Genomic DNA, 20,502 nt, shown 5'->3' with positions numbered 1-20,502 from the left:
TTGAAGAGAAACTTCACTTACTTGCTCATTCATTCATTCTTTCCTCCAGCAAGTATCCCCCGAGGCCCCATGGAGGCCCAGCCCTGCGCCCGACGTGGGGGTGCAGCAATGACTCAGATCACACCCCACCCTTTCGAGGCCCCATGGAGGCCGGCCGTATAGGCAGAGACCACACAAGGTGTGATATGCAGGATGGAGCAGCCCCATGCTGGAGGGGGCGTCCTGGACCTCACTAGGAAGGGCCCCGCCAGCTGGGAGGGGCCGCGCCTGCACCAGAGTGGGGGGGGGCACGGAGGTGGGGTGGGGGCAGCAGCCGGGGTTGCTCGGGACCACAGTTTGAGCTTCAGGTGGAGCAGCCTGAGGCCCGCAGAGAGGTGTGGGGTGGGGAGTGTGCCCAGTGGGGGCTCCTGCCAACTCCGGGGGTCCTGAGCCTGAGGCGTCCAGCGTGTCTACTCACCTGTCTCCTGTAAAGACTGGCGGGGCCAAAGGAAGGAGATGAGGCTCTCCCGGGGGCCGCTCCAGCACCTGCCTCAATTTCCCCAGCTAACACCACCCCTGGGAAGGGCCCTGGAGCCCACCAGAGAATACTGTTTCCCCGCCAGCCCGGCCCGGGCCCCGGGATCCCTGCCTCAGCCTGGGGACCCCAAGAGCTCAGGAAGGGCGTCAGAGAGGGAATGGGGTTTGAATCCCAGCCTTCCCGCCATCTGTCCACCACTGTTCTGTCGCCGCTTGCCTGCAAGGCTGGTCCCCACAGAGGCTGCTGGAGGGCCAGTGGGCAGAAGGCAAGTCTCCTGCTGTCCTGAAGACGTGTCCCTCCAACGCCCTGAGGCCCCCTCGCCCCAGGACCCTCGGAGGGCAGCGCGCCCAGTGAGCTCAGGAGCCATTTTAACAACTGATGTGTTTTTTATTCACAAATAAAAGCTGTAGCAAGATGTTACCTACACATTTGTACAAAGGTCTGGACACCCCTAGAAAATGCACAAGGGCCGGAAAGCAGAGCCCATTGTGACGGGGAACACACATGCGTCGGCAGGCTCGCCCCCGGTCTGCATTTGGCAAGAAGTGCCGCCCGAGGACCCCCGCCCTGCCCAGGGCGCCCCCCGGAAAGAGCCCGGCCTGAGGGATACCGTCCATAGAAAACCATAAAAACATAGATCATTTGTCTCCAAATTCCCACTGCAAATACTGCATTTATAGGCAAAATGATATAAAAATATGAACCTAACAGAACCTTTACAAAACCCTTACCCCCGCCCCATTTTGTGTGTGTGTTGGTTTTGTTTTTTGCTTGTGGTTTTGGTAAAAATTCCTGCCGTAGAAGAAGGCGCCTTGTGGGCACTGCCCTCCCTGTGTCCTCAGGACAGAGCAGGTCCCGGGGGGGAGGGAAGGTTGGCCCTCCCTGCCCGGGGGACCCCCTGCAACCCCGCCCTGGCGCGATCTGCCGCAAGGACGACGTGCTGACAGGGGTCTGGGGACCACCGGGACCGGCTCTGCCAAGAGAAAACAGCTGTAAAGGAAAAATAATCCTGCATCCTGACCCACGGGCCGGCTGGGCCCAGAGCGGTCCTGCTACATGAAACTGCCTGGCTGGGAAGAGGCCCGGGCCCGGCACTGGCACCTGGACGGCCCCCGCCGCCCCCCAGGCCACAGCCCGAGCACACCGTCTGCTGGTGTCTTGAGTCCTTAGCACCAAACGCAAAAAGAGAGAAGTCCGAGTCACGGTATAAAGGCACTTGCGCTGCTGTCTGGGTGGTGACCGTGTCCTCTCCGGCACACTCCCTCGCTCCGGCCGTCCTCTCCGCCCGGCCAGCCCCTCCCTCACCCTCGCCGCCTCGGAGCCCCCCCGCCGGTCCCACACCGGACCCTCTGCATCCTCGTCCCCCAGCCCCCGCCACATCCTCACTCCATCCCACGTCCCCCCCCCCCCCGCCCCAGCGCCCAGCCTCAGACGTCCACCTCCTGTGGCGCCGGCGTGGCGGTGGGGACGGCGACACTGATGTCGAAGCAGGTGACCATCATGACATGGGCCTTGCACAGGTTCACGCACTGCTCCAAGGCGGCCGTGGCTCGCTCCAGAGCCGCCAAGTACTCAGGCGACTCGGGCTCCAGCTCCGGGTCCACCTCGACTGTGGAGGGACAGTGGGCGGCGGGTCAGGGGCCGAGGAAACGCTTCTGTCCCCTCCCAGCGTCTGGGTCCCCATCCGGCCAAGGTGCGGGAGGGCGGCCGGCGCTCTCGAGGGCAGTGGCCGGCTTGGGGGTGCAGAGCAGGCGAGGCGAGCCAGGGCAGGGGGCGCAGGGCGGAGCTTAGGGTCCCGCAAGCCTTGCCTCCCCTGCACGGGGAGCCTCACTGCGCCCCAGCGGAGGCGGGGCGGGGGACTCACACTGCTCCAGCCAGCGGCCGGGCTCCACCATCAGCCGGCCCTGGGTCTCCGCCAACTCCCCGCACAGGTGCTCGTGCTTGGCCTGCACCTCCCGAAGCCGCTGCTGCCTGCGCTCGGCCAGCCGCAGGGCACTGGTGCACGCCAGACCCTGGGGGCAAGGGGCGGGCAGGGCCTCAGGCACGCAGGACCACCTACTCCCAGGCTCTCCCAGCAACCCGGGCCTTGGCCGTGGCCACGTCCTCCAGCCTCCAGGCCGGGCAAATGTACAGTGGGGCCTCAAAGGTGGGCGAGGGTCACACCCGGGCCCCCCCACGGGTGAGGCTCACGCCAGGTGCTCTCAAAGCAGCCTGCCGGTGCCTGCCTGGAACCTGGACCCGGGCCCAAGGGGCACAGCGGTGGGAAACCCTCCATCAGGTGCAGCTCCACGGGACAACGGTGGTGACCTCAGGACCCCTCCGACCGCCTGCTCTGCCCAGAGTGGGCATCGAGGCCACTCCGGGTTCAGGGCTGGGGAGGGCTGGTTCCTACCTTCTCCACATCCTGGGAGGGCTGAGGGCAAGAGGGGGAGGGGAGGTCAGCTGGCTGCTGGGCCACAGCCCCAGGGGCCCACCCTGCCCTCCAGGACCTCTGACCCCCGGCCCGGCCCTGACCTCAGCCGGGTCCTCCCTTGGGGGTGGGCGGTGTCGCTGCAAGCGCTCCACGTCATCGATCTCGTACACCTTGATCTCGAAGGGCTCCTTCAGGGAGCCGGCCAGGGGCGGCGGCAGGTCCACCCACTGCCCGGGGAGGCTGGGCTTGCGGCCCAGGGCAGCAGTGTCGGGCATGGGGGCCGGGATCAGCCGTCTCCGCTGCAGACCTGGGGCAGTGGGGGCGCTGGGTGAGCGGGGGCTGGGGCCCAGGCCCCGGCGCCTGGCCAGGGGCTGAGGGGGGGCAGACACAGGGGCCGTCCGGGACCCCCCGCCCCTAAGAGCCAGCTCTGCCCTGGACAGCTGCTCCCGCCGCCCGACGCGGCCCAGCCTCTTGGCCGGCCTCTCCCCCGGGCAGCCCTCGACACCCAGCACCTCAGCACCCCAGGCACACTGGGCCCCTGCTCAAGGCCCCCGCCCCCCGCTGCCCCCTGGGGCCAGTCCTGAGCCCAAGCGGCGCCCCCCTCACGTCCCGCTCCCCGCCCCAGCTGCCGCCCACTCCGTCCGCCGCGCTCGGAGCAAGCAGCCGGCCCAGCCCACCGGGGCCCCTCCACGCTGGCTGGGGGGCTCCCAGGCGGCTGGGCCCGAGCCGGGACCCCCAGACCGAGGCCTGCCCCGGCCCCCGCGCCCCATCGGAGCGGCCCGCGCACGCCGGCCCTCCCCAGCCCGCTGCGGCGGCTCGGCCCCGGCCTCGGCCACCCACCTGTGGCCCTCTTCTTGGGGGACCTGAGGCTGCGGGAGCGGGCGCCCGGGGAGGCGGCCCCGCTGTCGCTCATGGAGTCGGGGGCCGAGGAGGCGCTGCCGGTGGCCTCGCTGTCGCGCAGCACGCTCTCGTAGCCGCTGCTGCCGCCGCTGTGGTAGAACAGGGCCGTGCGGCCCATGGCGGGCGGTAGCTCGCCGCTCAGCACGCTGCTGTTGTCGCTGCCGTGGCCGCTGCTGCCCCGGCGGGGCCGCCGCGGGGCCGTCACCTTGCTGTAGGGCGAGGGCAGCAAGGGGGCGGGCGGCGGCTCCTCCCCCACGGTCACGCCGCTGTCGCTGCCGCTGTCCGAGTCCGCCGAGCCCCGGGAGGGGCCGCCCCCGGCCAGCTCGTTGACGCGGCTGTGGGCGGCCCGCAGCGCCTGCTTGGTGCCCATGATGGTGCCCCGGCTGGCCTTGGCCCCGGCGCCCGGCACGGCCCGCGGGGCCGCCCTGGGCGCCGTCACGGGGCCGCCGGGGGTCCTGCCCACCGCCGCGGCCAGGGGCTTCCCCGGAGGACCCAGGGCCCTCGACCCCCCGGCTGCTAGGCTGCGGCCCTTGCCCCCGCCAGCCGGGGGCTTCGGGGCCCCCGCACCTTTGGCCGGGCTGCCCCTCCAGGCAGGAGCGGGCCCAGGCATGGGGCTGGTGGACGGCACGCCCAACCTGGGCACGGCCCGGGCCGGCCTCCCAGGAGCCTCCCTGGGCTTGCCAGTGCCGTGCGCCAGGCCTTCACAGCGCTCCAGGGAGCCGTGGGCGCCGGGGCGGTACGCGGCCTCCGCCCTGCCAGCCCGGGCCTTCAGGCTGGACGTGGCCCTGGGGACGGGGTGGTCAGCCCGGCCACCGGGCCTGGCCTCCTCCTCCCCTCGGAGGAGGGCAGCAGCCGCAGCCCGGGTCAGGGCCCCGGCCTGGGGAGCGGCCAGGGCCGGGCTGCTCTTGTGTTCCAGGCTGGACTTGCGCACGGGAGGGGCCGGGGGGGCCGCGCCACTGGGCCTCGGGAACAGGCCTCCCTTGGGAGCCACACTCTTCTTGCTGCTGGGGGCAGGCTTCGCGTTGCCCAAGCAGGCGGCCGCGGCGGCCAGGGCGTCCCTGCAGGATGCGGTGGGCGTGGTCACACCCAGCGTGGTGGCCCCCCTCCGCAGCGGCGGGATCTGCGCCACGGCCTCTGGCCTGTGGGCCGCCCTGGCTGCCCCCTCACAGCCGTCCACTACCCTCCGGCCACAAGCCAGCCCCGGCGCTGGGCCGGCAGCCCTGCTGGCAGAGGCCACCGGGAGCGGGCCACGTTCATCTGCCCGAAGCAGCCAGGGGTCCTCGAATAGGCCCCCGGGGCCAGGCGGGCTCGCGGCCAGGCGAACACCGCCTGCACCACCGGCCGCCGAGGAAGTCCTCGGTTTCCGGGGGAGGCTGGAGTGGATGGTCTGTGCTGGGGCCGCCCCCCACGGGGACGCGGCCGGGGACTCCCTGCCAGGTCGGGCGGCGGGGGCTGCAGCAGCCACGTCCCCAGGACGAGGACTCTGGGCCAGGCCAGGGCTGTCCGGTCCGCCGTGCTCTGGGAACCGACAGCCGCCCTCATCCGGGGAGCCGCCCGGGAGCGGGGGGCCCAGGGGGTCGGGCCCTGCTGGCGAGTCAGGGCTGGCCCGGAAGGGCGGCTGTGGCGTGGGGCTGAGGTGGTCGTCCGTGCAGACGCTGACCTCACTGAGCCAGGAGCTGACGGAGGAGCCGTGGCTGCTACCAGCCCAGGCGGCTCCCTCTGAGGGCCCGCCAGGGGCCTGCGTGGTGTAGGCATCGAACTCGTCGTTGATGCTGCTGATGATGCTCACCGGCCTCGACCCCGAGGCCAGGGCCTGCAGAGAGCAGTTGCTGCCGAAGCTGGCCAGGCTGGTGGGGCGGCTGGAGCCGGCCAGCCCGCCCAGGGACAGCTCCTCCACCACCGTGAACACCAGCTCATCCTCGCCGTTGAGCTCCACGGGCTGCTGCAGCGTCACCGTGGTGGTCAGCAGGCCCCGCTCCAGACGCCGGCCTTGTGCAGAGGGGCGGGGGCCGCCCGCCTGCCCACTCCTGCCCACGGGGGGCGTCCGTACAACTCCATCAGCGTGCCCTCCCCCGGGGTCCTCTGGCGCTCTGCTGGCTTCCAGCTGCCGAGGAGGCGGGGGCGCCGGGCTGGGCAGCGGCCGCCTGCCTCCTCCCCGTGCAGCCTTGTCTGGCCCGGGCAGCTCGGGCCACGTGCTGCCACCCTCCGTCTGGTCGGCACCGGCCTTGGAGGGCTCCAGGGCACCCCGGCAGGTGTCTGGGGCGGGGCCGCCCCGGGGCGTGCTGGCAGCCAGTGGGGAGCCCACAGCCTTCCTGGGGGTGGCGGCCTCGGGCGGCGAGGGCTTCCTGCCCCCGCAGGCCGGGCCAGCCTGGGCTCCGCCGGGGACACCCAGGGCTCCTGAGGGGCCCTCGCTGCCATCGATGCCCTCCAGCCGCTCCTGCAGCTCGGCGAAGGTGCTACAACGGAAGTGGTCGGCGTCTCTCGGGCCCGCGGAGGGCCGGCGGCGGCTGAGCGCGGGGATGATGGGCACGAAGTCGGGCGGGCCCTCGTTGTCGGTGAGCTCGCGGTCCGACAGCGCCGCCCCGCCGGGCCCCACGTAGATGACCGTGTCACAGGACTGCTCGCTGCTGGAGGAGTACTCGGGGTCTCCGGGCGAGCTGGGCGCCAGGCGGCCGGGCTCCGGGGCCACAGAGCGGGCGTGGAAGGGTCGCAGGTGTGGGGGGCGGCGGGCGCGGCCTTCCTCACAGGAGCTGTCCCCGCCTGAGGAGCTGGACGCGTACTGCGGGGCAGAGCAGGCCCGCGTGAGTGGCCGCCTCACCCACCGCCTCATGCCCCACGTCCTAGCAGCACACGCCCACGCCGCAGCCGGGGAAGGACACGACGGTGGCATCCACCCACCACACCCCAGCGAGGCGGCGGCAGCACTAGAGGGCTCAGGCGCCAAGCATAACCGAATCTTCTCCGGAGAGTTCAAGGAAACAGCATTAAGCCGAACCACCGGGAGGCAAGAACACACCCCACGGCCACACCGCACATAACTGCGAATCCAGGATTCAGACGCAGGTCCGTCTGGCCCCAGGGCCCCCCAGTCCTACCCTCCTGCCCCTGCTGAGGGCTGCCCAGGAAGCGCCCTGCTGGCTGGCGCCCGGGGCCAGGCTCAGGAGGGGCGCAGGCCATGGGGACCGCAGGCCAACCCCCGACCAGGCACACGGCAACCGCAAGCCCCCTTGGGAGCAGTTCCAGTCCTGCCTGAGGCGCCAGGTGATTTGGGGCACGGCTCCCTGCCTTGTCCAGGCAGAGCCACAAGGGTGCAGTCCTGTGAGCCCACGGGGAGTCCAGCCAGGGATGGGCAGCAGGCCCCTCACCATGCCAGGCAGGGGCACTCGGAGGGTCCTCGGGGTGGGAGGGGCGGGCAGGAGACAGAGCCAACCTTGACCTTCTTCCTGCGCAGGCGGTGGATACGGGCAGCTAGCTGCACGGTGCTGAGCGTTTCGGCGTGGCGAGCGGGCGCGTCCGAGACGTGGGCGATCATGGTGGCCCGGCAGCTGGGGGTGGCCAGGGACTCACTCAGCAGCATGGTGAGCCTGTGCTCCCTGGGGGCGAGGGTTGCTCAGAGGCTAAGGGCCTGGGGAGGGGATGTCAGGGTGGGAGGCTGGGCGTGGGGGTGCTACAGGGCGGGAGGGAGGGAAGGAGGCAGGCCTCTCCCCAGGACAGGGCCATGCCTGGAGCCCAGGTTCAACTCTGGCGTCCGGCCCTCGGGGCCAGGACCCCCCACAAGCCCTCCAGCAACGAGGCCCGGCGGGTGAGGGGGACAGAGACCCAAGGAGCTCAGGGTTCCAGGCCCACTGGACGCGCCCGCCATGCCCTTGGCTGGCTCCCCAGGGGCCACCCCCGCCCTGCCCGCCGAGGAGCCCACCACTCACCTGTAGGGCACGTGCTTGGCCCCGCTGACCAGGGCCAAGATGACACTGCCCAAGGCCGACAGAGACAGACACGAGGGTCCCCCGGGGGCCTCCCCGCCCCGGCTGGGCGCCCCCTCACAGCCGCCCAGGTCGATGAGATGCAGGCGGCTGCGGCCCCCAGACACTGAAAGCACAGGGCAGGAAGGTGGCGGCGCAGCCCCCAGGGCCCCCGGGCCCCCGAACCCCCGGGCGCCGCGGGCAGGGCGGGCGGGGGGCGCACGAGCCGACACCTACTTCCGCCCCGGCCGCACTTCTCCACGCGGTACTGGTAGACGTGCAGCGTGAAGAGCAGGTGTGAGCTGCAGCTGGGCCGGCGGGCGCTGCGGGCCGCCAGCGCCGCATCCAGGTACCAGGCTGCCTTCTCTGCCGTGGGCGCCCGAAGCTCACTCTGGTTCGGCAGCTGGGGGCGGGCGGAGGGGAGGGCGGCGTGCAAGCTGTGGTCTGGGCCTGCCTCCCGGAGGCCACCCTCGCCGCCCCCCAAGACCCGTGGCCCTGTCCCCCAACCCCCGTGGCCGCGGGGCCGGTGGTGTACCTGCGCCCCACACACAGGGTCCTCCCGCAGGTACATGCCCGGGGACTGGGCGTCCTGGAGGCTGCCGGAGGCCAGCTCGGCCAGCAGGTCCCTCAGGCCCTCGTCAGGGCCGCACACCTCCAGAGCCGACATGCGCACCGAGAAGCGCGTGCCGGTCCTCTCCTTGCGCTCCTCAATGAGCCTGAAGAGCCAGGAAATGGCGCAGGGCACAATGCCCAGGCTCTGGGGCGAGCTGTCCTTCCCAATCATGGTGTAGGACTTGCCTGGGGGGCACGTGGGCGTGTCAGGGCCCCACACGCAGCCTGACACACCCTCAGAGCCCAGCCACGCCCGCTGCCTCCAGGGGCCGGCCTGGGACCCTCAGGGCCAATGTGGGGCCGCTGAGACCCAGGGGCCCCCTGCCTCCCAGGACTGCAGGGGGCTTCCTCTCCACGTGTCCCCCTCCCCGGCCCTTGGGCCCATCCTCTGCCCGTATGGGATGACCCATATCCCCCTTCCCGCCTGCAAGATGAGGCCCAGAGACTGTGGAGACGGGGTGATGGGGGATGCTTACCAAGGCTCGTGTGGCCGAAGGAAAAAATGCAGCCATCAGCCCCACTGACCACTGACTGGAGCACATCAGCCACCGTCCCCGAGCAGACCTCAGCCTGGGAGAGGGGCACAGAAAGCCAGGCAGCCGCCAGGGTCAAGGGGACAACACCCAGCCTCCCACCACACCTGTCTGTCCCCATCCCATGCAGGCTGGCAACTCACAAGGTGGGCAGCCTGGCACACGCAGGCCCCAGGACACGGAGCTCTCCACGTGCACACCCAACACACGCGGCGTGAGCCAGGCAGGCACACGGCTCACGCTGCCCTCGTGGAGGCAACTTGGGACACAGACCACACCGCACCCCAGATGCATGCACACACCCAGCAAACAGCAAACCCTGCTCACAAAGCTTCCACAGAGCCCACCGAAAACCCAGAGCCCTTCCCCGCAAGTGGCCTGACAACTAGGCCGGGAGGAGGGTGGGAGGCCCCCAGGGCCGGGCCAAGGAGGAGGGTGATGCACCACAGGCTGGGCCTGGGCCACTGGACCTCGCTCTTGCCTCCCTCCTTTTCCTCCCTGGGCACCAGAAGCAAGCGCAGGCCTGGCCCCAGCCCCTGGGGGTGCCCGCCACCCTCACCTGCTCCGAGTCCTGGGGGAAGACCGCATCGAAGGCAAACATCTTGGGAGCCGTAGCAGAGGCTCGGCGGGGGCCTGAGCTGCCCGGGGGCCCAGCGGCCGGGTCGTACAGGGTCACCTGCTTCTTGCGTGGGTCCACCTTCAGGAAGGACGTGGACTCGGCCGAGGGCTGCACCCCCTGTGCCGGCCAGATCCGCAGCATGACCTTCACCTGGAGGAGGCGGGCGGGAGAGGGCATCTGAGCAGCCGCCCACCCGCCCAGTGGCCGCTAATTACAGGGCAGGAGGAACTCGCGCGAGTTGAGACAGCGGGCCAGGCCTCGGCACGGGGATCCCCACCGCAGGAATGTGGATGCCTGCACCCCAGATCCCATATGAGATCAGCCAGGCAGGCAGAAAGCAAGGCTCACTGAGGGGACGCTAGCCTGGTGCGGGGCAGTGAGCAGAGGAGGAGCAGGGGCCAGAAGAGGGGAGCACGAGGGTGCAGGAGGAGAGGGGGAGCATAGAGGAGTACCAGGTGGGGGAGGACAGGGCGGGGGAGGACAGGATGGTGGGGGGCCCACGGGAGCACGCGGTGGGGGAGGACAGGACACTGGTGGGGATGGATGGTGGAGCACAGAAGGGGGAAAAGGCAAGAGAGGGGAACAGGCTCCAGGCACCCCCAGTGAACAGAGGGACAGAATTGTGGGATGGCACCCAAGAGCACCCCACCTGCCCTTGATTTGGGGTTCCTCCACACCCTCCGCTGCCTCCGAGGCACAGCTGGAAGCTAAGTGAGCTCAACCCAGAGGCACAGAGCCCTTGGGACCCGAATCAACCCCACGCAGCTCTGCCGGCCACCCCCCTCCCAGGCCCACTTCGGCTTAAGGAGGGAGGAAACATGCGGACAGGTCAGGTCGACTGTGTCACCAGGTCATACAGCCTGGGAGTGGGTCTCCTCAAATCCCAAATCCCAAGCTGAGGGCAGAGGAAGAAGGGAAGCCAGAGAGGCAAGCAGAAGAGGCCCCAAGACGCAGTCCCCCCCACGGAAGGAAGGTGCACGGCCCCCACACCCTGCCAACAGGGCCCGGCCCCTTCTCAGAGTGCTCCCCTGGGGGTGCATTCTCCAGCCCCAAGGGGAAGGGACGGGCTGCACCTCCTCTCCCGACCTCAGCCGGCCGGGCTCAGGAAGCTGCAAGGTGCAGCCTCAGGGAAGGTGGGCTTGGGGTGGGGGCTGGGGCGACCATGGCAAGGATGTGCCCCCAGCTGCCAAAGGGCAGCCCCAGGCCCCCAGGTCAGTCCAGCCTCCACCTCCTCTAAGAAGCCCCTCCCTGCCAGCTCCCCCGGCCGGTCAGGAGCCTTGAGTGCCTCTGGCCGCACTGGGACCGGAGGGACAAAGGCACAAAAGGGGTACAGCCTAGGGGAGAAGCTGAGGGACCGGGGCTCTGACCCCAGAGCCAGCTGGGAAGCCCAACTCAAACCCCAGGCACTGGCTGGATTCCAGGCCAGTGGAAGGACACACTGGGAAGGAAGAGGACATGGTAATCCTCCCCGAGGGAAAGGTGCTGCCCCGAGGTGCTGGAGACACTGAGGCCTGGACAGGGGGCACAGGTGGGGGAACGCAGGGGACAGAACAGGGCCTTAGCCTGGGGGCCCTGGCAAGGGACCAAGCAGCCTCTGCTCCCATGTGACCCTAAAACACAAAAACAGACACAAAAGTGTGCCCCCCATCCTCTGTCCCCCACCCCCGTGCTGGGCTCCACAGAAGACAGGCATCCCTGCGGCCAGACCACCGGCCCCAACGCCCTCGAGGGAACAGAGGCTCAGTGGGGAGGGGGGCCGGGACCTAGACCCAAGAGCCCAGAGCAAGCTGCGCTGCAGACACCCCAAAATCTGGAGAAGAAACACCCCAAGCCCCATCTTCTGCATGGCCCCAGGGGCGCCTTCTGACCTGGAGGAGCCCTGGTGAACTAGGGTCCCCCCTGCGAGCGGCACCAGACTCCACTTTCTGCTGAAGGACACCACCTTCCGCTCCCCAATGAAATCTTCGATTTCTCCACTACAGCATAAATCAAATTAGCAGACTCATTTCAGAGCCGATATTTTTCACGGATTTAATTGTAAGTGACAGATACATAACGCCGGCAAAATTGGTTTACTGTGGGTAGTTCACGCAAGGCTCATCTTCTCTCCTTCAGCATGCGGCAAATTGACATGCAAAATCGTTCCAGGAAGGAGGGTACATCCTCCGGGGAGAAACCTATAGAAACACTTCTCCGCTGCACTCCCTGAACCTGGGCTCCATCAGGCGAGAATCGATTCTTTTATTCCCCGACGACGCGAACAAAACTATTTCATTTCCAAGTGCCGCTGCCAAGCAGACGAAAATGTGCACTTCCCGGTAATTTCTGGCAATTTTTTTTTCAGCGCGAACTCCCGGCCACTTCAGGAGCCAAATGGGTTGTGCGGATTGGAGGGGATTCCTGGGGTGGGGGGAGGCCGAGGCCGGGCTCTTGCAGGGCAGGAAATGCCCCAGTGGTGCCGCGGGGAGCCAGCCACGAGAGTCCCCACGCGGGGAGCCCCAGCCTGCAGAGAGGGGACAGGGCGGACCCGGCGGGCCATCACCCCGTCCTAGCTGAACGCACAGGCCATTGTCTGCAAGGATCCTGTCGTTCCCGCCAGGAAATGACAGGGTCTTTGCAGGAGGCAAGGGAGGCTGAGTCTCTCCCCGAAATGTTCAGATATTACAAAGCCCCGCTGAATAGCTGCCAGGTAGGGAAAAAACACGTTTTGCATAAAAAAGGGCTTCCACTCTGAAGAGGTGGCCCAGGCGGCGAGGGGGGAGGGGCACTGCTCAGCACCCACAGAAAGGACGTCTTTTTTAATACTGCCAGATGATGAATTATCTTAAGTAGCACATTAATGTCAAGAATCGAATGTAATCTAACTTCTTTTCTGTGACAATATGAAATGCCTTTCAGGAGGCATTTCTGACTGTGACATTCGTGCAAATAACGTCCAGGGAGCCAGGGAGGGGGCTCGGGGCAGCGAGTGGACTGGTGGCCAGGGGCTCCCTGTGTTGAGGGACTGAGGTGAGGGGAGGGGAGGGGGCTCGTCTACCTCGCAGAAAAGGGAGCCGCGGCCTGCCCCAGAATACCTGGGTGGACGCCGGGCCCCAGGAGGTGGTGGAGGCTTGCCGGCGCCCCGGTGCCCCGGTAACGCAGCGGTTACTGGGCCGGAGTCACGCAGCCCAGCCCCACCCGCCCCCCCCTTCAGACAGAGAAGCCCAAGCGGTCCAGACAGGCCGAGTGAGCGGGCCAAGGTCAGAGCCAGGCCCAGAGCTGTTGGGGCCCCTCCCCTGCAGCCACTCTGCCCCGTCCAGCTGAGTGTGCCCACCACAGCCCTGCATTTCCAGAGCCAAGGCGGGCGGGGCTGAGACCCCCCACTCTAGCGAGCTCCCAGGGACTCCGATGCAGTGAGGCTTGGCCAGGGCTGTAGGCTCTCGGGCTTGTGAGGGCGTGGGGGTGGCAGGGTGAGAGGAGGCTTCCAGAGGAGCAGCCCGGCAGAGTCACCATGAGACTGGGGGGCGTGGCTCAGGCCTGGGGCAGGGTACCCTCAGCAGACCCCGGCACCAGGAGCCCAGCCCATGAGGCATGTCCCAGGCGGGGTGGGGCGGGCTGAGCCCGGGAGAGCCTGGAACCCCGCCAACCCCCTCTGCAGGGGGTGAGCCTCTGGGCACTGGAGTGTGGGGGGTCCACCCCAATCCCAGCCACCCTTGGGGAGGTAGTACCTGGGAGTGGCCACCGGGAACAGTGTAGGCAGAAAATCAGGAAAATGCTCAGGGTACACCCTCGGGGTCAGGTCCAATCCTCACCCTCAGAGCTGAGTGACTGTGCCTCAGTCTCCCCACCCTCAACAGGCACAAAGAGCCCACCTCACTAACGTGCTCACACACATCCCACACACGCAGGACCTCGAGTAAGGCCAGGGTGCAATACGAGCCAACCAGATGGGGCCGGGACAGAAGCTCAATCTCGGCAAAAGGCCATGAAAGCCAGGGATCAGAGCCAGGGGCCGGCCAGCCTGTTCCACGGCAAGGCCCTTCCCCCCTCTTGGCCTCAGTCTCCCCACCTGAACCAGGTGATCGATCACACGTTGGCCTAGAGGGGTCCCATCCCTGCCCTGGAGCCCCACCTCACAGCAGCATGCCAACAGACACAAGGTATGGGGGGGTCCCTGGGGGTCAGACCCCAACCCCTAGTCCCAGGAAGCCCTGGCTGTCCCACCCCACTGAGACCAGCATCCCTGGGACCCTCACCCATTTCCTGAAGCCCCACCACAGTCTCCGAGGCTCCTATTGCCACCCTGAGCTGCCAAGGTGGGCCTGGGCCTCAGTCTCCCTGTCTGCACCCCACCCTGCCCAACCTGGGAGAAGGACACAGGATCCCTCCATCTCCTGTGCCCCCTCCCAGCACCTCCTCAGATATCCCTGGCTTCATCCCACCTACCAGCCCCCGGGGTCATCCCCCCATCAGGGGTGGGCCTACCTTTCCAACACTGCCGGGGTTGTCCTTAACCTTGGAGGCGGCCCTGAGCAGGCAGGGGGGCGTGGGGGGCGGCCACAGCTGCAGGACCCCGCTGAAGTCTGTGGGGTAGGGGGAGGCGCTGCGGGCAGCAGGGGCCGGCGGCGGATGAGGTTTCTTGCGCTTGGAGGCCAGGCTGAGCTTCTGGGCAGCCCTGGGGAGGGGAGGAGAGGGGGCAGGTGGGGCACTCGGCACTGTTCTGGTCGCCTGCCCCGCCCCAAGTCGGCCCCACAGCCCGGGGGGGCCCCAGGGCTGGGGGGGGCCCAGGGCTGGGGTTGCTGTGTCCTGTCCTGGCCAGGCCAGGCAACAGACGCCCCTCCCCTCACCCTGCACTGAGTGCGCCCTCTTCCCACCGAGCTCCGTCTGCCCTGGGTCCCCAACCCAGCAGCTGCTGTGGGGTGGGGGGCAGGCCGGAGTGTGCTGAGGTCAGCCACTCATAAGCCGTGTGACCCGGGCATGGTGGCTTAGTCTCTGTGCCTCAGTCTCCCCATCGCTAACCTGGGCTGACACGACCAGCAAGGCCCTTGTGTGCAGCCCTGAGTAGCTAAAGCGTCCAAGGCAGCCAGGGCAGTGCTGGCAAACAGGAGAAGCCCAGGGAAGCCTGGTGTGCCCGTGATCACCGTGGCCCCCAGGCCCCACCCCACCGCCCGCACCCGGCCCCCGGCTCCTACCGGAAATGCTGCCCCTGCGGCCTCAGCCTCCAAGGCCCCTCAGCCCAGGGAGGCGCCTCCAGCAAAGCCCCAACCGTCCCTGCCCCCTTCACCACCATCCTCAGCCGGCACTGGAGCCCTGCGTGATGTGGCCCCGCCAGCCCCCCACGGCGTCCCCAGGGAACCCACAGTCTGCCCAGGCCCCGGGGTCTTCACCCTGGGGAGGCTTCTGGTACACATGTGAGAGCCACTGTTCCGGACTCCCAGAGCACCCTCCTACACACGCACGCACACGCGTGCACACCACGGGCCCGCCACGCTCCTGGGTCTTGGTTCCCACCGACCCTCCCGCCAGGGTCTCCCCACAGCGACTCCAGCACATCTTCCCCATGGCACCAAGTGAGAGCTGGCCCGGCATCAGAGCCCCCACCCTCCAGAACAGGCGACACCAGGTGACACAGATGGGCCTGGGTCCGTGTTCGCACTCCACCCCCACCGCCCAGATGGCCTGGCCTGTCACCCCGTTCACGCGGGCAGGGGCCCCCAGCGAGAGGGGGTATGCTGGGATGTGAGCTGAGCCCGGGGCTGAAGCACCAACACCCACCTGCATCTCTCTTCTGCGCCCTACGGGGCCCAACCCCCCCCAGGGGCCCACTTCCGAAGGACGCCCACAGAAGGGCCTGCCCACACGGGGCAGCCCGGCCCTCAGCCAGCCTCCCACCCTGCGATCTGCCGCCGGCATTTTGGTTAACCCCACTCGTCTTTAATAGGAGTTGTCTTTTAAGGGACCCCGGGGTCGGCTTTCCTCCTAGTGAGGTGTCATGGCGGGAAATAAAAGTAATCTACGATGCGTGGCGGATCCTTATTAGAGTGGTGGCCGGTGGTGCCCCAGCGGGGCGGGGGCAGGGGGTCTGGAGAGTGGAGCCCACACGCTGCCCAGGAGGAGCCCAAGACCTGGGGGCACAGGGAGCCCTGAGCCGGGGCGCTTGCTTTCTCGGGCCACAAGCCAACATGAGCCCGATTCCTCCCCGAGCCCCATATTTGTAAACCTCAAAACTCCCTGAGAATCACACTGCAGACCAGGGGCAGAATGGTGGCTGAGAGCATCATCGGGGCGCAGGAGGAGGAATGGGGGTGAGTGGGGGAGCAAGAGCAACTCTAGGAAGGCCACAGGGCACGGCCACTAACCCAAACTGCAGCGACTGACCCTGGGGGCAGTCAGGGCTGGGCAGGGCAAGGACCAGGGAGACCTGGGCAGGGGGCCGTGGGAGTCTGGGGCTCCCCCACCCTACCCCCCCCAGCCTCGGACACCAGTCCTGGACCCCAACCACCTCGGGCTACGCCACGGCTTCCTGCTAGCTGCCCCGTGGGAAGGAGCTACAACCTGACCCGGAGAACAAGCCCCCGGCAGGCAGCCCCAGGGGATGTAGAGGCTGAGAAGGACCCGTGGCTGATGGGGAAGGCGCTGGGGGAGGCCAGAGCAACGTCGGTCGGAACCTCCAGTCTGCAGAGGCCATGACCGGAGGGCAGTGCTTTGCCTGGTGGGTCTGCACCCTCCGTGACCCTCTCAAGAGCCAGGGGTCCGCAGCACAGCCCTCGGCGCATGCAGGTCACCCTCAGGGCCCTAGCAGAGCAGCATGGGAGGCGTCCTTCCCCACTGGACACCTTCTGGTCACACCTGCACAGAGGCTGGGCCTGGCACTTTCTGAGGTCCGGCCAGCCTGGGAGTCTGGAATATTATTGGCCAGGCATCTCCACCCTGTGGTCTGACCTAACTCAGAGCACCCCCTCCACCCTCCCCAGCCCTGTGGTCAGCCCCCGAGGGCCTGGGAGCGGAGGAGCTGTGCCCTGGCCCGCCCAGCCCTCCAGGTCCTGCTCTTCCAGGCTCACCCCACCAGGCGTGACTCAAAGGCATGTCACTGCATTAACAAGGGCCCAGGACGGGCACTCTCTCCTTTGATGAAATCCAGGCCCCTGTTAACTACCAGTACAAACCCAGCAGCTGCACCTCAGTCCATAGGCCCGGGGCGGGGGACGCCCTCTGGGGGCTGGGCTGGCCCTCAAGCCTCAAAAGCTGCAGCCTTCGGGAGCACAGACCTGGTTCCTGACCAGTGAAGGCGCAGAGAGCAGGGGCAGGTGATGCCGGGCCTCTCAGAGCACCCCACCCAGGACCGGGACGGCTCACTGCACTGTTGGAGGTGGGGGCCCAGGGTGGGACCTGCAGGGGTGAGGAGTAGCAGGAGGCGAGACATGCAGGGGATTATAGGCAAGTCTGAGTGGCCTGGCTCTGAAGAGAAGACTGGACAAATAGCAACTTCACCCCTCAGAAGACACTCCTCCAGGAAGCCCGCCGTGATGCCCCCAAGCTGGGCTTCGCAGAGCCTCCTGCTCCTATAGGAACCAGTCCCTGTCCTGAGACACAAGTCCACCAAGCGGGGTCTCCCGAGGGCAGGTGTTTGCCAAGCCCAAGGCAACACGGGACGCTCAGGACGCCCTGACACGGCTGGGCGTGGGTGTGTGAGTGAGCGAGTGGGTGGGTCAGCAGGTGCCTGGGTCAGCGGGTGCCTGGGTCGGCGGGTGCGTGGGTCGGCGGGTGCACGGGTCGGCAGGTGCTCAGGGGAGCAGGTGCGTGGATGAGGGGGTGTGCAGTGAACAGATGAGCAGGTGTGCAGGATGAATGAATGCATGGCTGAATGAATGAGTGAGTGAGTGGCTGGGGAATGGGCACCTCCAACTCCCCTCAGGGAACAGTTCGCCTTTTTACAAAGAAAAGGCGCCTCTTCCAAATGAGAAGGTGGTTTCCCAGGCAGTTAGCCTTGATGGCGAGGCCCTTACCTCTGCGAGGGTCTCAGGGCTTTTCGGACACGTGTGGGTGTTGGGCACGGCCAACCCAGGGCTTCCTAACTCGCTGGGCCAGGATGAGGCTGGTGGCCCCGGCCACGCCCCACCACCCTGCATCCAGCCCACAGGGAACTGCCACCCACAGGCCCCGGGAGCCCCCAGATCTGCCCACGGGGGGCCCAGAGGTGCAGAGCTGCCAAGAGGGCCCTACACCGCTGGCACCAGGGACCAAGGTCTTCACAGCCAGAGCTCTGACACCTACTACCATGGCGGGCGTTTTTCGTGTCCCCTGGGACCCTCACCCAGAGACTGTGAGGCTTCCTCCGCCCCAGCTTGGAGGTGAGAGGCACTCCCCGCAGAGCCCCCTGCTCTGGGTGCCCCCGGGCAGCAGCCCCTCGGGTTCGGGACCTCTGCTGGGTGCCGGGCCTGACGTTCCGTGGGCTAGGCATCCAGGCAGACACCAGGGAGGGGGCTCCACGGCGGCTGCAATGGGGTGGGGGGGCAGCTATGAGTGTAGCGGATGTCCTAGCACCCGAAGGAAACTCACCCCTCCCCCTCCCAGCCCCTGCCCAGGAGACCCCAGCCATTCTTCCAAAACATCTATCTACATTCAGGAATTTGGGAGGTGACCCCCAGAAAGGCCCAAAAGACCACTAATGGAGACATCTTGGAGGAAGGGATCCTGCAGAGGTGGGAATAGGAGGGCTCAGGAAAGGGGAGTCAAGGTCACGAAAGCCTCCAGGAAAAATGTAGTTATGGCCGCCCAGCTTTTTCAGAACTCAGGTCGGGTCTGCATACTGAGCTCTCAGCCAAGGCCGTGGCCGCCAAGCCTGAAGGGCCCAGCGGGGCCCAGCTGAGGGGTGCAGGGCGCCAGGCCTCAGCCCCATGCTCTATGGTCCCCATGCAACCACGTTCCATCTTGGTTTCCCCAAACCACCTTGGTTTCCCCAAATCAGGGTGGGGAGCTCAGAGGTCGTGGGAAGGCCTGAGGCTAGGGCCGGCCAGCGGGGAGTGCTCCAGGATCAAAGGAGAACCCACACGCCCAACCTCCCCCCAATTCTGCCGCCCCTCAGCAAATGCCAGACTCAGCACTCCAGCCCCACCTCCACGGCCCTCAACAGCATGGACAGCACTCTGCTCTGTCCCTTCCGACACGCACTGCCATCAGAGCTCCACAGACCCCCAGCCAGCGAGCCAAGGGGCAGGGCATGGGCTGGGCTCAGGTGGGAGCACAGAACACACACCCACGCATGCCTGAGGCCCACGGGGCGGGATCTCTCGGGGACCCTAGACAAGCCCCTTCTCCCTCTGAGCCACAGCCTCCCCCAGCACACCCACACACTAAACAGGAGCACTCCCATCCCACCCAGGGGTTAAGGGTCCTACAGCGCCAGCGAGCAGACGGGCTCTGACCCGAGTCAAGCACAAGCTCTCAATGGCATTCCCCACCAGACGCCCCCCGCCCCAGCTTGGCCCACGACTCTTCTAGAAGCTGCTGCAATTCAGGGCCGTCCAACAGGCTGGAAGTAATGGAAGCAGGCAGCGCTCCCCGCCTCCCGCCCCATCGGAAAACTTGCCTCCCGCTGTCCCCAGCACTTGTTTCTATGGTAACTTCCCAAGGTCAGCAGCAGCCTGGCTCCAATGGAGACAAAAGGCAGCCAGCACCTGCTCTGCAGGCCACGGGGTTACTAATGAGTCAGTGTGGCCCCCACAACCAGGGGCCACTGGGGCCGTTCTTCCTTTTCAGAGGCTGAAGATCCTCCCGCAAGCGTGGCCTGAGTGAGCACGGCCACAAGGACAGCCCTAGAGACAGGGGCGAACCCGGAAGGGGCCTCCCCCGCTGCCCACGTTGCCCCTCTCGTGCCCTGCACGGGACTCCCCAGCCGCGGGGCAGGCCCCCCACCTGCCCCACAGCCGGAGTGTCACCCGCCCGTCACACGCACCACCACTCACTCCCCAGGCAAATCCGCAGCCCCTGCTGATAAGGCGCCCGGCTCCGCCGCCAGCGCATGATTCATGGATGAGCTTATCAGTGCCCGCCAGGGCTGCTAATGGGACAGTGACCCGCGGCTGGGCCTGCCATTACCGTTCATTACCACCATTATAACCTGTAATCCACAGTCCTCCGCGCAGGACGAAGGCTCGGCCTCCTGTGTGCAGAACCCGAGCGCCCTGTCAGGAGGGGCGAAGCCAAAGGACAGCTCCCCAGGGGCAGCAGCGGGGCGGGGGGGGCGGGAAGGAACCCCTGTTCCCACACCACTTCCCACCTCTGCACCTGCCGGGCCTGGGCTACACCAGCCCACATCCCCAGGACCTGAGGACCTGGAGGGACCAAACCCGGGGCTCCAGTCCCAACCACGCACCGGAGCTCAGGCTGGGACAGGACCACGCGAGCTCCAGGGCTCTAGCAACAGTAAATGTGCCAGCAGCCACCCCCCCCCCGGGACTCTGCCCCCCAGGACACCCTCCCTAGCTCACCCCAATGTCCTCCTTCACCCCAGGACCCTCCCTCAAGCCCCATTCCACCCCCGGCCCCCCCAAGCCTGCGGCAGCCTGCTATCTAGGGCCCGAGCCCACGCCCCAGGACATGCAGGGCTGAGCCTCCTCATGTGGGGCCGCCACGGAGATCACCTCGCTGCACCTCGCTGCAACTCTGAGGAAAGCACCATCTGACAGGAGAGTAAACTGAGGCACAGACGACTTGTGTGACTTGTCTGCAGTTACACAGCTCAGAAGGGGCAGAGACTCGGTTCGAAGCCTGTCCGTGGCTGCGTCCACCCCCAGGCCGAGAGGCCTCCGATGCCCATGGCTGCCGACGTGGTGCCCGGTGGCAGCACGCCCCCCCACCCCCCGTCCGCCCGGGGTGCCGTTCTGGCCGGGAAGGCCCGCGGGCCCCAGGGGCCAGCAGCCGAGGTCCCCGCCCACAGTGCCTGTCCGAGGGGCCCCCAGCCAGACCCA

General features: G+C 67.5%; 1 protein-coding gene across 2 annotated transcripts in view; it reads right to left on the bottom strand.

The window, feature by feature from the left end:
- Window positions 1-1,362: 1,362 nt before the first annotated feature.
- The window catches only part of KIF26A (kinesin family member 26A), a 39,864-nt gene continuing 20,724 nt past the window's right edge, over window positions 1,363-20,502 (bottom strand). Inside the window, exons 5-16 of one of the 2 annotated variants that reach the window (XM_045901626.3) lie at window positions 14,018-14,207; window positions 9,494-9,703; window positions 8,878-8,971; window positions 8,325-8,587; window positions 8,027-8,192; window positions 7,754-7,916; window positions 7,261-7,375; window positions 3,771-6,609; window positions 3,032-3,237; window positions 2,910-2,930; window positions 2,382-2,529; window positions 1,363-2,126 (exon numbers count right to left, since the gene is read on the bottom strand). In XM_045901626.3, coding sequence (XP_045757582.2) covers window positions 1,945-2,126; window positions 2,382-2,529; window positions 2,910-2,930; window positions 3,032-3,237; window positions 3,771-6,609; window positions 7,261-7,375; window positions 7,754-7,916; window positions 8,027-8,192; window positions 8,325-8,587; window positions 8,878-8,971; window positions 9,494-9,703; window positions 14,018-14,207 — 4,597 coding nt within the window. In that variant the 3' untranslated portion in view covers window positions 1,363-1,944. Of the gene's footprint in view, window positions 2,127-2,381; window positions 2,530-2,909; window positions 2,931-3,031; window positions 3,238-3,770; window positions 6,610-7,260; window positions 7,424-7,753; window positions 7,917-8,026; window positions 8,193-8,324; window positions 8,588-8,877; window positions 8,972-9,493; window positions 9,704-14,017; window positions 14,208-20,502 lie in introns of both variants that reach the window. The other variant, XM_045901625.3, reaches the window with a different exon arrangement.

This window comes from Mirounga angustirostris, unplaced genomic scaffold, assembly GCF_029215605.1.
Source record: "Mirounga angustirostris isolate CCGP_5_RB_7025 unplaced genomic scaffold, mMirAng1.0.hap1 SCAF_9, whole genome shotgun sequence".
Lineage (NCBI taxonomy): Eukaryota > Metazoa > Chordata > Mammalia > Carnivora > Phocidae > Mirounga > Mirounga angustirostris.
This window is presented reverse-complemented; position numbering and strand designations above follow the sequence as displayed.